The sequence below is a fragment of the Talpa europaea genome, assembly GCF_964194135.1.
Source record: "Talpa europaea genome assembly, chromosome: 11".
NCBI classification, from domain to species: Eukaryota; Metazoa; Chordata; class Mammalia; order Eulipotyphla; family Talpidae; genus Talpa; species Talpa europaea.
In genome coordinates, this window is record NC_140078.1 from 12,055,996 (window position 1) to 12,071,935 (window position 15,940).

General features: G+C 41.7%; 1 protein-coding gene across 11 annotated transcripts in view; it reads left to right on the forward strand.

Annotated features, from left to right (window-relative positions):
• The window catches only part of PTPRT (protein tyrosine phosphatase receptor type T), a gene marked incomplete at both ends in the record, with an annotated part of 916,214 nt that overhangs the window by 619,783 nt on the left and 280,491 nt on the right, over window positions 1–15,940 (forward strand). For all 11 annotated transcript variants that reach the window (XM_084248172.1, XM_084248169.1, XM_084248173.1 and 8 more), the window contains one exon: window positions 87–196. In XM_084248172.1, coding sequence (XP_084104298.1) covers window positions 87–196 — 110 coding nt within the window. The remainder of the gene's footprint in view (window positions 1–86; window positions 197–15,940) is intronic.

Here is a 15,940-nt window from a genome sequence, read left to right on the forward strand (position 1 = left end):
AACCTCGCCTATTCCTGTCCTAGGTCACTGGGCTGGGGAAATGAGGTGGCAAGCAGCATCACATGGTTCCCTTTTTCCTTCTACAGTTCCAGGAGCTGTTCCTCTAGAATCCATCCAAGGGGGACCCTTTGAGGAGAAGATCTACATCCAGTGGAAACCCCCCAATGAGACCAACGGAGTCATCACACTCTATGAGGTAAGGAGGACCCTTTTGCTGTATCTCATGGCTTAGTTGTTTTCAATTTATTTCAACCTAAAGATGGTGAATACCCTCTGTGGAAGAGCTCTTTGGAGGGTGTAAAGGTAAGTGAGGCAAAAGGCGTCTGACAATATAGCTGGGGAAGCACAAGGGTATTCAGAGGCATTGTTTCAGTAGCTCAAAAGACAAAAAAATTGACAGATGTGCATTGTGATAATAGTGTGAATCAGGTCTCAGAGACCTAGCATAGTGGAGAAGACCCAGGCCTGGCAAACAGTAGCTGCAGTTCTTCTGGAAAAACCACCCATGATGCTCTCCCAGGCAGATGAGTCAGATCCTGGCTTCTGCAACAACCCCGCCGCCATTCTCTGTCCTGGGGGCACATGCTTCTTGAGCTTTGACATCCTTCTTGTCACCTAGGTGATGGTGTCAAAAGCCCTCACCCCCAGAATTAACAGGGCCTTCTCATATCAGAGGGAAAGCAGAAGCAATGCAGGCAGGCATGCGCCCTACAAGCCAAGATAATGAGGCTCCCTTAAACCTTCAAAATCAGAACAGGTTGTATGAAAGTTCATGACGCAGCAAAGCAAAATCGAACACAGCTTCACTAAGGCTGACACAGCTAGACTCAGGTATTGTTGGCACAAGGACAAAATGGACTCTGCTCCCACCTCTCGTAGTCTGAGCCACCAGGAGGTCGTGATATGGGGAGCAAAATGCAGCAGTGAGAGGGAAGGTCATGGAAGCTGACACTGCAAAGGACCCTCTTCTCCTAGCGTCACTACCAGTCTCAAGTGTTCTTAGGACTCTGCTTCCTCTCCCAAGCTTCAGTTTTCTCACCTGTAGCATTGGAGGTGGTGATCACCATTTCAGAGTTAGGGGAATGTCAGTCACAATACCCGCAGGCTGAAACACCTGTAGGGCCATGAGAGGTGGAAGCCCCAGAAACGTGCCCCTGTGGCAAGTGGGCTTGGAGACTAGCAACACCATTAGGAAATGAATGATATGGGGAGAATATTCAGGATTATTCTGAAGGACACAGAAGCTTCCTCCCATAGGAGAAAACATCCAACAGGTGTAAGTAATTGGGAAAGCACCTTCAGAAACGGGCCTTGTCTCAGCAAGTCCAGTGTTCTGCAGAAGGGCTGTCCGACATCTCCGTTTTTGAAATTGCAGGGAGCTTGGTGTAGCTCCTAGAATCAGCACAGGAAAGGAGGGAGCAGACACCTCAGTGCACCATTTATGAGCCACCCTGGGCCCCGAAGTCAGAGAAGCATCCTTCCTGGGGATGCTTCTGGAGGGAAGAACACGGATGTGCCTTTCCCAGGATACTTTCAAGACCTTGTCAAGGGAGAGATGGACAGAAACTCAACTCCAAGAAAACCTAGTCATTTCAAAGCTACATGATGTTCTTTGTATAACAGAGGCCACAAGTGTACACACACACACACACACACACACACACACGGATCTCTTCTGTGTAGCAACCTGCTCTTTGTAAATCATAGTGAAAGGACCTACCACTAAGAAAGCGAAGTTGTTTGTTCCTGTTATGTAAAGGCTGTCTATGCCAGATGTTCAAGACTTTGGAATTCACAAGCCAGTAACATTTCAAAAGGTTTGGGGACCAACATAGAGTGCTTTACCCTCACTTATTAACATTTCATAGAAGACATCATTTCAAAAATATAGAAAGGATATAATGTCAAAATAAAAGGCAATCCTTCAGATGGAATAAATTTAGCTTTATGAATAACTCATGACAATCTCCTTATGTTTCTTCTCATTATGCCTGGATGGATGACAACATTGTCATGCAAAGACCCTGGCCTTGAACCTACCTGCCCCTGGAAGCCGCTGGCCTAGGCCATGTTGCAGGTGGGGTCATGCCTCTGTGTAGACTTCCTCCTGGATGCGGTATACTCCCTCTAGTAGTGTGGTGTCCGGGGCTGGGCTAGGAAACTCTGGATGATAAGAAGACATAAGTAGATGGAGAGAGAACACAGAGCATATATAACTCTATTTGTGCAATAACTCCCTGAAGTTGAGGCATGATTCTGTGTTGCCCTCTTTGGAGCTCTGGGCACAGCTTGGAACAATGTGCTCTTCTCACTTTCATGTGAAGCCAGGTCGTTGTGGATATTCAAAGACCACATGATGCCAGGTTTGCTGACATTCCCTTGGTGGGGTCTTCTGGAAACAGCTATGGTGAGGCAACTTCAGGTGGACAATGATTGCAAAGAACCAGAGCTCGCAATCTCCAGCCTTGTGGGCATCTGAGGCCACCTTATGAGAATAGACCAACATTCTTAGCTGATGCTGTGAAGGAAACAGACGGTTATGGGCTTAGGTCTTTGTGATTTGAGCATAAATATGGCTGTGACCATGTGTATCACAAGCTACTGAGGTCATAGAAGGCAGGAATATTGACTTTTGAGGTCAATCTAGTTCAGAATCCCAGATCTCCTGCTTATTTGCTTGGGTACATCAAGCAGCCTCTCATTTGTATTTATTTATGAACAAAAATATATATATTTAGTACAGTGCTTGACATTTATAAATAGAGTAAGTGTTAGCTCTTATCATTACATAAACATGAGGACATTGAGACTCGAGGGGTGAAGTGAAAAGATCAAGGTCAGATCATTTGCCATCTCAGCCAAATTCCTGTCTGGATTCAAGTGCAGATGTCTTGCCTCTTGCTCATTGTGGTTCAGGGAAGAGCAGCATTGGTGTTACCTTGGAGCTGGTGAGAAATACAGCATCTCAGGCCACACCAGCCCTCCTGAGCCAGAGTCTCCATCCTAATAAGATCCCTGGGTGACTCACATGGCCTTTAAAGTTTGAGAAACACCACTTTCAACCATACTATGCTTTAGAAAGTCTTGACAGTTGATAAGAGAGCATTTCCTTCCAAGTAGAGATAGGGTCCTGTCTGTGGACTGTAAGCAGAAGACCATGCTTGTAAGATATTTATAACAGAATGGTGTGTGTTTATAAGGAACTTTCCAAATTTAATTAGATGAAACCAATTTGATTTTTTAAATTAGTTTCTGGTTGTAATTTTTAGAGCAAAATCTGTAATTTACAAATCACTTCTTCTGGCCTCAAAAAGTATATTTTTGACAAAGAAAAGTAGGTTAACACAAATAGAAGAGAAATCTACAATTGTCAGTATCATTCTATGCACAACTTTATACGCATCAAAACTAAAAGAAATAGGAAAGGGGCAGGGTTGTCACTATATATATTTTGTAATTATTGTTAAACATTGCAGGTCTGAGCAGTGTTGCATTAAATTTCCTTACCCACAAGCCAAAGTCACAACCTTTGGACAATTCTGTACCGCCAAAATCTGAGAATCAGTATAACTTTATATTCATTTCATCCTGTCTGTGGTCTTTTTTCCCCAATTTTGCAACTTGAAAGTGTCAGAATGTTCCAGGCTTAAAATGGGTAAGAATCAAGAGAATAAATCCATGGCAAACCTATAAAATCACAGGCTATACCTCATTTCGGAGTTGCTCTGCTGTTGAACCCTCCTTGACTGTGACCAGGCTTCAAATGCAAAGCAGTGATAACATGTGATGAAAAACAGCTGGTGCAAAGGCCCTGGGTGGGAATGACATTTGCATGTTTGGCAACCAGAGTGTCTGAAGCTTCAAGTGCATGGAGGACAGAGAGGAGACCATGTGTGAAGGTGGGTGCACAGAGTGAGGTTATGCAGAGCTCCTAGAATTAGCTTTTATCCTGAGAGGAATGGAAAGCCCTAGGAAGATTTAAGCTGAGAAATAATGGAATTAGATTTATATTCTTAAAAAATCACCTGACTGTTATATGGATAATGGACTGTGAGTGCAGATGTATTTTTGGGGTCATCTGAAAAATGTGCTGGGAGGCAAGCACATTTCCACTATTTGTGATACTGTAATAAGGGCTCAGCTATTTATTGGGAGAGCTTGTATCCAGGCGGATGATGTGAAAACTTTGTCACACCTGCCTGTTTCCCCAACTTTGACCTCTTCCTTGGAGTCAGTTCTTATCTTGATGAGCTCCCTGGAGTGGCTGTGGACTGTTAGATCCCAGGCCTTCCCTTCCCTTCGGGAGGGAGTCCAGCCCTGACCCTGATGCCACCCCCTGTAAGGCATAATTCTCCAGCTACTGCGACCTCTCTCCCTGCCCCAATGGAAGCCAGCCTTGTCTGCACTGGACAGAAGTGTGAGGATGCATTAGACACTGCCCTGTGTGCTTAGTGGGTGATGCAGAATGCATGTCTGTGGGTTCTTTTCTAAGCAGAGTGACGGACAGTACAGAGGGAGGTGATGTCACAGTCTCTGTCCACAAGCCCACAAGTCAGCACCACCTAGAGCATGTCAGGCCCCCAACTCTCTGGCCCAGCCCATGGAATCGGGCTGTGTTTAACAAGATCTGAAGGTGACTCGTGTGCCCATGAATGTGTGAGAAGTGCAGGGCTCAGGGACTTTCTAACTTGTCTCAGTCTGGATTTGGAAGGCTCTGCTTGATGACACCACCGTCATCCTTGGACCAGTTACTCTATCATTGAGTGAACTGGGAATGCCCCTGCTCCTGTGGGCTCTGTCCACAGGGCTAGGGAAATCATGCCATTTCCCCACTCAGGGTCTGTATATGAAGCAGGTTGTTGAAGCAGGCTCTCCTCTTCTGACACAGCTCTCGTGAGCTGCACAGCTAACCAAAAACACAGACGTGGCAACTGCAACAGGCACTCACAGCCCGAGTGAGGTCACGGGAAGACAGTCCAGCAAACAGTGATTTAAAAACCCCTCAATAAAGTCAGTTAGAGGCAAGCTGTTCAGAGTTCATGAAAAACAGTAATCAATATGTGTTTCAATTCAATTAATTGTTCTTGTCTCTGTCCAAAAATAAAAAATCACGCAGATGAATTGGGCCAGAAGATGTTACACTAGCAACTGGGTTAACGTAGTGTGGAAATATTTAAAATTCAGACATGTGAAGCTTCCCAGTAAGCCTTTCTGTTTAGCAGTCAAAATCACCAAGTTTCTAATTACAGCGTATAAATCTGAGAAGCTTAAAGAGAATGAGAGGACCCTAATGAGGCAGGAATGGGTGTCTTGATTATGCTAGAGTTGATTGACATTTATCTTGCAAGTTATTCTAGGCGCCTGGCGTTCAGAGTTAAATAAAACAAACTTCGCCTCAATGAAACAAGGCGGCCCTCCTGGGTAGGTGTGCCTTTGAAAGGTATAATGGGTCAGGGGGTTGCCAATGTTTTCAGGCACACAGATGGTTGAATTTGATCCGTGTGAAAAAGTAGGAACCCTGGGAATTCACATTCCACCAGAGCACATTACAAGAAGGCTGGGCGTGTGTGCTGAGACAGAGACTAGCTCAGTAGGGACTGGAGTAGATACTCATTGATGGAGAAAGCTCCCCAATGGTGCCCAGAGCTCAGAAGCAAGCTCTCAGAGACATGTTCAGTCTGCATATCCAGGCACAACTCCCTCTGTCCTTTGCCTTGACACAATGGCCACTCAGGACCCACTGACCCTGGACAAGTTCATGGCTCTGTCTGCAGGGGAGCAGAGGAGAGGATGGAATGTGGTCCTGATGGGCAGGAGGTAGTACAGGCAGGAGGTGATGAATGCAGTCCCCATAAGAATCTGCACAGTTCAAGTCATATCTATGTTTATTAGTATACACATTTGGCATGATTCAGACCGTTTGGGGGTATAACTTGAACCAGTCTGGTAACTATGGGAAAGTTCTTCTTTCTTTTGAATCATTTAAGCTAGAAATGGGATCATTCAGTCCCTTACAGTCCCCCATCCCAATGCCACACCGGTAATGTGCTAGAAAGTTTGATTGCTTTTCTGCAAAAAGAGACACAGCTCAGACCAGGAGGCCCCATCTTACCTCCTCATCTGGGCACCTGTCTTGCACATGGACCATTTCAGAGCTGCCTGCCCATACCCCATCCTCACTTCTCCTATTCTGCTTCTCCACACTGCAACCAGACATCACATTTAAAAAGGAAATCCAATCAAATTATTTCCTGCTTTGTCTCATCTTAACTTTAGGGCCCTGAATAGTCTGGCGTCTGCCTTCCGTCTCTGACTTCGCCTCCTGCCTATTGCCACTGCTTCTGTGAGCCAGCCCCTCTAGCCTTCCGGGCTTTGCTCAAGTTCACCCAGTTCTTTCCAGCTCATGTGACTTTGTGACTGTCCTTCTGTCTGCCTATCACACTTTCCACTTGCCATGTCACATGACTGACTGACATATTCTTGACCACAAGAGGCATTTTTCCCTCGAAGGTTCATATTATCCACAACTTGCTTATTGCTTTCATTCCATTTTCCCAATCTGCATTTATTTTGTGTATGTGCTTTGGTATCATCTAATCCGCTATTGGACTTTCAGCCCCATAGGGGACTGGGTTGTGTGATGGTTGTTATAGGCAGCACCTTGGCTGGGCTATGGTGTCTGAACATTATCCTGGAGGTTTCTGTGATGGTGTTAATGGATGACATTCACATTTATGTGCATGAACTTTGGGTAAAGTGGTGTACCCTCCATAATGTGGATGGAGCCTTGTCCGATCATTTGGAAGTCTGAATAGAACAAAAGACTGAGCTCCCTTAGCAAGAAGGAATTCAGCCTACAGATGACCTTCAGATTTGAAATGCAACATATTTTCTTCCCTGCTTCTCCAGCCTTGACAACCTTTAGTCTTGAACTGATAGTAGCTATATTTGTTTTCGCTTTCCAAGCTATCCTTAGAAACTAACAGAGAAGCTAGCACATAGTATGTGCCCAATAAATAGGCCCTGGGTGACTGTATAAACTTATCATAACAAGAGATAATGGGGAAGTTTTTGTCTACCTACTTTAGTGATTCTCTAACTGGCTGAAGATTAGAATCATACTTTGAAAGACTGAAAAAGTATAAATAGATAAGTAACTGGCCACACAGATATATAAACAAATGGGTGGGTGGGTGGGTGGGTGGGTAGATGGATGGGTGGATGGATGGAAGAGTGGATGAATGAGTGGATGGATGTGCTTATTGCCATTCAAATAATCAGAATCTCATCAGAGATGGGGGAGGAGGGAATCTATCCTAGTGTTACTGGTTTTTTAAATTTGCCAGCAAATTCTAACATACATCCAATAATATTAATCCAATTGATCCACTGTATGTGTTATCCTAGCCAAATCCCTGCTAAATAAACACAGTCTTGATGCTGGCCTTACCCTGTCTTCATTCTGTCTATCAGAACCCAGCTCTGTCTGATGTTAAACCACTGCCAACTCACCAACTCACTCATGCAGAGGCAAATGCATTTGAACACTTAAATTCAAATAACGTTGACTTTTCCCATCCGCATTACTAAACCAACAGTTTGTGGAGTAATTGAAGGCACTGGGGCTGTAGCATATTGTCAGTATCCCTTTGCATTTTACTAATGGCATCTTGCAACTCTGAGGCCAGAGCCCACCACAGACCTTATTTTAAAAATATGTTCTTCTTTTCTTACAGTAGAAGTTTGTTCTGTTGTTTATTGGCAAGATTAAAAAAGAGACATATGAACACACAAAACTTAATAGATTTGCCCAGAGGCCTTGCCTAAATCTTCAAAGTCAGGGCACTGGGATGTCTGGGAGCCATTTTTCTACTCCTCGGCCCATCACTCAACCTCAATAGGATGCTTTCTTGCAGAAGCTTGAAAAATGCAGGCTTCCTTGGATAGATGCCATACACAGGTCTACTGGGCTGACAGGCAGGCTGACAGGTGCTTCAACAGAAACAGCTCTGGGTTGAAAAGAATGATTTCTGGCACTCAGAGTCTGCAAGGAAAGGAAGTTGTAGTGTGATGTGAATAAGTTGCATTTATGTAAGTGGGGTCATTAGAGCTGCCTGTCACTTGTGGAATACCAGGAATACCTATATATTTGCCTCAGGCTGTTTCTTTTTTCCTATTAGAATCTGAGTTTTTGTGATGGAGCCAGGTAATGCGACAGTAGGAATCAACAGATGCGTAGCACTTGTTACCTAAAGAACGACAAATCATCCTCCGCTGGCAATAAGCAGGTTTTCACAATAAACATTAATCATTCAGTTCTGCTGTAGGAAAACAGTAGCAGTTGCTGCATGGAAGCTATCCCTGCAGTGAGTGTGCATATGTGGATAGGTGTGTCTTGGAGTGTGTGTGTTTCTGTGTGTGTGTGTGTGTGTGTGTGTGTGTCTGTTTATAAGCATGTTTATGAGTTTATGTCATTGTACACTGGCCTGCACACACACTGGTGTATTTATGTATTTGTGAACATATATGTGTATAAATCTGCTCCATGGGGCAGTACCCACATTCTCCATATACTCTCAGAATTGCTAAATTTATTGGAACGTGGACGCGGGGGTATCAGGGACACAAGGCTCTATCTGTTTCTTCTGGACTGCAGGAACCCAGGGTCACCTTATAACCATAGGAATGTCATGGGAGATACTGCCTATTCATGTTTCTCATAAACTTCTGTCATAATTCCTCTCTAGAGCTCTTGCAAAAAAAAAATGGCATTAAAAAACAAAAAAATCTCCAGGTTCAGTTTAATTCTGTGCACTTGCAGTTGGCCTAGGAAGAAGAGGGAGAGGAAATGAAAGGCTTGTTCTGCATGTGGCACAGCATGGACGCCCCTTCATGTCACTGGCATGGGCAGGAAGCTGCATTTTGATTCAGTGTGCACCCGAAGCCTTTGTAGGGCCTCCTATACACACAGCCACGTGGCCAGAGTGAGACCTCCATCCCCTGGCTGAGTGGTCCCTTCAATCAGCTATGCCCAGAGGCCGTGTTTAAGTTACCAATGTCTCTTTAAACATCTCTTTAAACATCTCTTTTCATCTCAGGATTTTACCTTGCTATGCCTGTTGGAATTCCACCTGGACTTGCCAGGCAGCATGGATTGGTTGCTTTAACTAGCTGGCTCTTTCTGTTTTGGTCAGAATAGCTCTCTGGGAGCCAAATGAAGAGTGATTTGGGGTTTTCATCTGTCATCAGGACCTGGGGAGCCTCCATTCTGAAGTATTGGGGGCTGGAATTTGAACGTATGGTTCAGAGATGATCTTTTCATGGGTTTTCAGAGATGGCAGATGGCTTTCCTGTCCCACTCTGAGACAGTGGCCTCTTTTTCTTCATCCTTCACCATGTGAAAAGTAATTCCATAAAACTTACACCCAAGTACAGGATCTTAGCTTCCACCTTTGTGAACTTAATACACACTTGCTTTGAACCCCTTCAAAACATATGCCACAAAAATGGTCATTGCTTTCTTGTCTGTCTTTATTTTGTAGATGTTTTTTGCATGAATGTACAATTGCAAGACAAATAGTGAATTGTACCCTTATTCAATTAAGAAATTGAAGGTTGACTGAGTTTCCCATTGTCAAGTAATGTATTGGAGTGAGTCTCTTTCCCTAGCTGAGCCTTGGTTATCACATCTATGACTTGGAAGGATTGGGTGAGATCAATTCAGAGATTCCTTCTTTCACTGACTTGCCACTTGGGTGCCTAAAATTGAATTAATCTTGTTCCTAGTTTCACAAAACACTTTCCTCATTGGTCTGTACATGACTCTCGAGTATATTTATTCATTACTTAATTTATTTGATGACTTACTGCCATCGGGGCAACCAGAATTTTGACATAGTATCTTCTATCTACTTATGAGATGCTTCTTTCTCAACCTCCTGACCTCTCCCATTATCTTGAATCTTGTATATCATTTCTTTGCATTTTAGTTTTACACATGTATGCATTCTTTAAATGTACATTATTTGGTTTTATTAGTATCTTAGCTTTAACAAAGGATTTTAAGTTAAATATAATCAGTTGAAACATTTCATATCATATTATGTTGCTAATAACTATCCCTGTTAATGAATACAGCTAATATGTGTTTATCTTAAGTGCTGTATAATATTCCATTGTGTGAAAATGTTGTAATACATTTATCCATTAGCCATTGATAAAGACTTGGAGTTGCTTCCTGAAGGTTGTCTGTGTCAACAATGATAATATATCTCCTATTGCATACATGTGAGCTTTTCTATTGAGTTTCTGTCTAGAAACTAGGTTAATTAGTAAATGAATGTTTAACTTCACCCCCCCAAAATATGACAACCTTTTTTCCAAGCTATTCTCATCATTTTATACTCACATTGCAAAGTATAAGCACAGCTGTGATTCCAAATTTGCTTTATATTCACCCAATCATTAATAAGTTTAAATTTTTTATGTTTGTTATTCATATATATTTTCTGCAGGATGTTTAGTCATGTCTTTTGCCCATTTTTCTAGTAGATTGTCTGTCCTTTTCTCATTTACATGTTATTTACATATCTTTGATATTATTTTGTCAGTTGTATTTGTAATTGCTGTTTTACTTCCCGTGAGGCAAAAGTTCATTATAATATAGTCAATCTTATTAGTCTTTGCATGTATATCTAGCACATCCTATATACTTAAGAATTTCTTCCTTAAACCAAGTTGAGAGATATAATTCCCTATATTTCTGCTAAAAGTTGCATAATTTTGCCCTCTAAATTTAAACCCTTGATCTATCTACTGTTAATTTTTATTTATGGTATGGGATGGGGTGCAAAATTCATTTTTTTCCTGTATGGATAAACATTTTCCCCAGCTTCCCTTTAATAATAGTTCATCTTTTTCCTTGCTCTACCAGGCCTTATCTGATATATGCCAAAATTCCTTCTATGCTGTAATTTTTTCCCTGAACTTTCTATTCCACTGGCCACCATATATCACAACCACACAGTCATAATTACTACGACTTCACCGTTAACCCTGATCTCTAATAGAGCAGATCCCTTCTCCTTATCCTTCTTCAGAAATAGCTTGGTCATTCTTACCCTCAGCTCTTTCATTTTAGAATCTACTTGCTTATCAAACATAGTGAAAACCCCTGCTGTAGTATTGAATAGAATTGCATTATATATATTGAAAACATGGGAAGGGATAATTGATATATTTACAATATTAAGTCTCTCTATTTTTCTTTAATATCTCTCAAAGATTTTTGCCTGACTGACAGAGGTACTTGATTTTATTTCAAATAAAATCCAAACTGCTAACTAGATCTGAAAGACTTTGCATCTTGCATTGTCCTTTTCTCTCTAGTTCCACTTCTTTCATGTCCTCTAACGTGCTGTGTACCCTCCCATCCCAGACCCTCACACATGGAGTTCTTAGTTTCCAGAAGCCCTTCCTCCTCCTCCCTGGCAACTTCTCAGACTACAGGTATCAGCACGAATGCTGCCTTCTCAAGTTGGACTCCACCCACTCATCATTATTTTCTGTCATTGCTTCCACTTCCTGAATAATGTTTCTCATAATTCATAGTGATTGTCTGTTTATAAATGTGTCACCCAATATATAAGTGTCTTGAATACAGCAACCACATATGTACTACTCAGCACTGGGGAACACAGTGCCTTGTACATGCCTGCAACATAGAAGATGCTTAGAGCTTTTTGTTTCTTTTGTTTTAATGAATGGAGATTAGAGAGGGTCCCATTGATGGCTGAGGTATACAATGATAATAGGAGTAACCCTTGGCATCAGTTAGGCCACATACAGGACCTGTTATGTCCATAACAAATCTAAACCTATAATAGAATATGCAAGTTTCCATTAACCAAATCGCTCACATTTAACTCACTCATTCATTAACAGGTAAACATATCAAGGTTAGGGATCATGTTTACAGCAACATCCCAAGAACCTACCATATCTGGCATAAAATAGGCATTTGATGAATATTTGTTTAGTGGATTTAACTGTCTTCCAAATTTGATTCACAGTTAAGGCAACAGCTTGAAGAGATATTTAAATATCCACTTTCCTAATGAATGAATGTTTGATATTTTTTAAGAACTTATTCTTCTAGCTCCATCCATGTTGCTGCAAACTGCTTGTGTTTATCATTTTTGTTTGCTGAGTAATATTCCATGGTGTATATGTACCACATCTTCTTGATCCAGTCATCTACTTTTGGGCATTTGGGTTGCTTCCAAAGCTTAGCTATTGTAAATAGTGCTGCTGTAAGGGATCATGCTCAGCAAAATAAGTCAGAAAGAAAAAGAAAAATACCAGATGGTCTCACTCATAGCAGGAATTTAGAAAACCTACATAAGAGACCAGGAAAAAGACTAATCAATACAAAGTAAAAATCAAAATCAACAAGCAACTATAAACCAGAGACACACTATGGGGGGTGGGGTGGGGGGGAAGGAAGGACTAGAGTCAAAATAAGGGGGGGGGTGCAATTGTATGGGGAATATAACCAAAACGAAAATGCATACATTGTGCAAAGATGAAAAAAGATGTAAGAATTCTATAAAATAACATATTTAAATAAAAAAATAAAATAAACTCTAAAAAAAAAGAACTTATTCTTTGCGAATGTTAGTGACATAGCAGCATTACATTGTGCTAAGATGATGGAGAGCAGAAAGTAACCCCTATCTGACTCCCTCCATAGGGACCATTTCCACATAGGTTTATGGTTTTTCCCAGTCCCTGGGCATGGACATCTTTTGCATGATTACGACCACCTTGACAAATTTGAGTTTTTATCCTATCAAACATTTTCCAGTTCCAGCGTAATCTACTTAACCCTCCCACTGAATGGCTCTCTGATCCCCTGAACACATAGGCCATATTTTACTTTCTAATCATTCTATTTTGGCGTGTGTTGATTGAGCTTCCTACACTGTAAGACAGAATTTTTAGGGTTTGATAACAGTGACCTGAATTTCTTTAAACAGCTGGTTAGCAATGTTTAAACTTCTGCTTCCTTTTTCCCTCTCAATAAATTTTTCAGTCGTAAGCAGAGGCATCTACATGCTTTCCATTGACCATGGAAACAATTGTGTTCTCCATTCAATAGGGCTGGCTCTAAGGGAGGAGAGCAGAACAGAATGTACACATATGGGTGGAAGGCTATAAATCTGAAGTTAGAAGAGGTGGTCATATTTTCCCTCTTGTTTTAAAATTTAATTCTCAGTTTGATTATTTCCTAACAAAGGGGCACATGTCCCTACTGCCACCCCCATGATAAATGTTGGTGATCAGTCAGGGCATGCTCCTCCATGGAGTGCTGGCACAGGCTCAGAATCCCTGTCCTCACCAGCACGCTGTTCTCTGTGCGGCTTTGTCCTTTCCCTTCTTCTGTGTGAATGTGCTGTCTGCAATTCTTCTGGAAGCCTTTAAAAAAAAAATTGCATACTAGTGCTGGGGTGTAGGCCAGAGGTGCAGCAGGTGAGAGGATTCACCAGAGACAGAGTGGGGAGCAGAACTGTCTGATCTACTGAAATACACTGCTGAGGAGAGCAGTGGGGCAAGACAGGAGAGGTCTGCTGCCCTGTGTGGGTAACTCTATGGCCAGGGATCGAACTTATGTTGCAATGGCTGCCAATAGCTTGATAGTACTGAGACTTAACCCCTTGTACCACCAGGGAGGCTCTCTGAAAGGCTTCTTCTTAATGACTGTGTTGCTACATGGGATGAGGAATCAGTGCTGTGGGGGCCTCTCTGAGAAAGATGCCAGCTTTGAGAAATTCCATACTAGAACCACTCATGCAGAGTCTTCTTTGTTTGTTTTTTTTTAATTTAATATTTTTAAATGAAGTACCATTGTTCTACATCCTTATTTAGATTTTCTCCTCAGTTGTGGTCACCTCTTCCACCACCAAGCAATCATAGTCCTTCACCATAGTCCATGGTTCTTTCTCCCCATTCTGTTCTTTTCTCACCCCTCCCCTTCTGTCCTATGGTGAGCTTTCAAGGGTTAGTTTTAAGGTTTATCTTTGACCCTTTGTTTAGTTTCTCTTTATTGCACTTACAAGTGACACCATCCAGTATTTATCTTTCTCTTTCTGGCTTATTTTGCTTAGCATAATCTCTTATTGCTCCATCCACATTGTCACAAATGACATGAGTGTCTCTTTTTGATTGCTGAGTAGTATTCCATTGTGTTTACATAGTACCTCTTCTTGATCCACTCATCTGTTTAGGGGCACTTAATTTGTTTCCCTATCTTGGCTATTGTAAATAATGGTGCAATAAATACAGGAGTGCAGGTTTCCTTTCAGATAAGTGTTCTCATGACTATGATTAAAACAGAGTCACAGGAAGACAGAAGTATGTAGAAAGGTTTTAAAATTGTATTGGAACTTCCATTTACAGATTCTACATATTAAAAAAAAAGCTCTGCACTCCACTTAATATGTGTATAATGTAATCTTAGGCTTCTCCAGCCAATTTTATCACAATATAACAGAAAATTTGGATATCAGAGGAAAAAATCACCTATAATCTCTTCCTCCAGCACAACAATTATTTTGCCTTGTTTTTTTATCTATGTTAATATTCCTACATCTCTTCCTTAACTATAATTATGTAAAATTTGCCACTATAATTTTTCATTAGACATTTTATCACAATCATGATGCTTTTATAGCACCATGGAAACAGCTTATCTTTTTTAATGACTGCATAATTGTCCATTGAGTGTATGCACCCTGATTTACTCATCCATTCCTCCGATAATACTATAATGAATCTCATGTATATAGTGGTCTTGTGTCAGGGTGGAAAGAACAAGGCCTTCAGATCAGGTTGACCCAGATCCAAACCCTGGTTCTACCTGAGTAGAAGATTTTTGGGCAAATTAGCCTCTAAATCGAATCATCTTATTCACTTAAATTTTTACAAATGCATGAAGGAGAAGAAATATGCAAGCCTGCAATTAGGAATATTGTAAGAATTGGATATATATTGCGGTTAAAGCTACTCAGTAGCCATTCACTGTCATGGTTGGCTTTCTTTCTCCTCTATTTGGTGTATTTCTATTTCAAACGCTAGTCCCTCACATAAAATTACGGGGTGGAATAGAATGAACATTTTCGTAGTGCTTGATAGATATTGCCACATTGTTCTCCAAATGAATTGCACCAATGTAAGCTTGTGCTTTGAGTCTTGTGTTGAGTTTTTATGCCAATCACCACATCTGGGAAGCAGTTCTTTGGCAGCCCACCAGAGATTTATGTAAGCTTTCATGATACCCTCTGAGCCGGCTGATGTGTGAAGAGCTCATCACACATGTTGGCAGATCCATTTACACTCTCCAAGGACATGTTGGAAACACTCTTGCCTTATCGACTCATTGTTCACTCTCCCTCCTCTTTGCTCTTAAATAGTAAGTGGAATGCCTGGGCACCACAGCCTACCAGAAGATTCTGAGCACCCACAAGATCTCCAAACTGGAGGACTCAAAACTACATTCCTGCAGTCTCTGCCTCCAACTTACTCTGATACAGCACCAGTCACACCCTCTCATGTCTTCCATTAGCTCATCTATAAAAGAATAGGTTGAAGCAAATGGCCTGTAAGATCTAACCACTCAAAGTGTGTTCTTCTGTCATCAGCATCATGTAGCACCATCTCAGCTCCCATCCCAGATGTGCTGAGTCAGAATCTGCCTAGCTGCAAGACCCCCAGGTGATCCCTCTGACATTAAAGTTTGACAAGTACAGCACTAAATTCTTTTCTGCCTAAGATTTTCCACCATGACATGAACATTAGCTGGGAGCCTCGGTTTTAGAAAGATGTTGGCCCTGCCCCCTGCCTGTACTACCTCAAGCTTTCCCTACCTTGCAGTGAGAGCCCT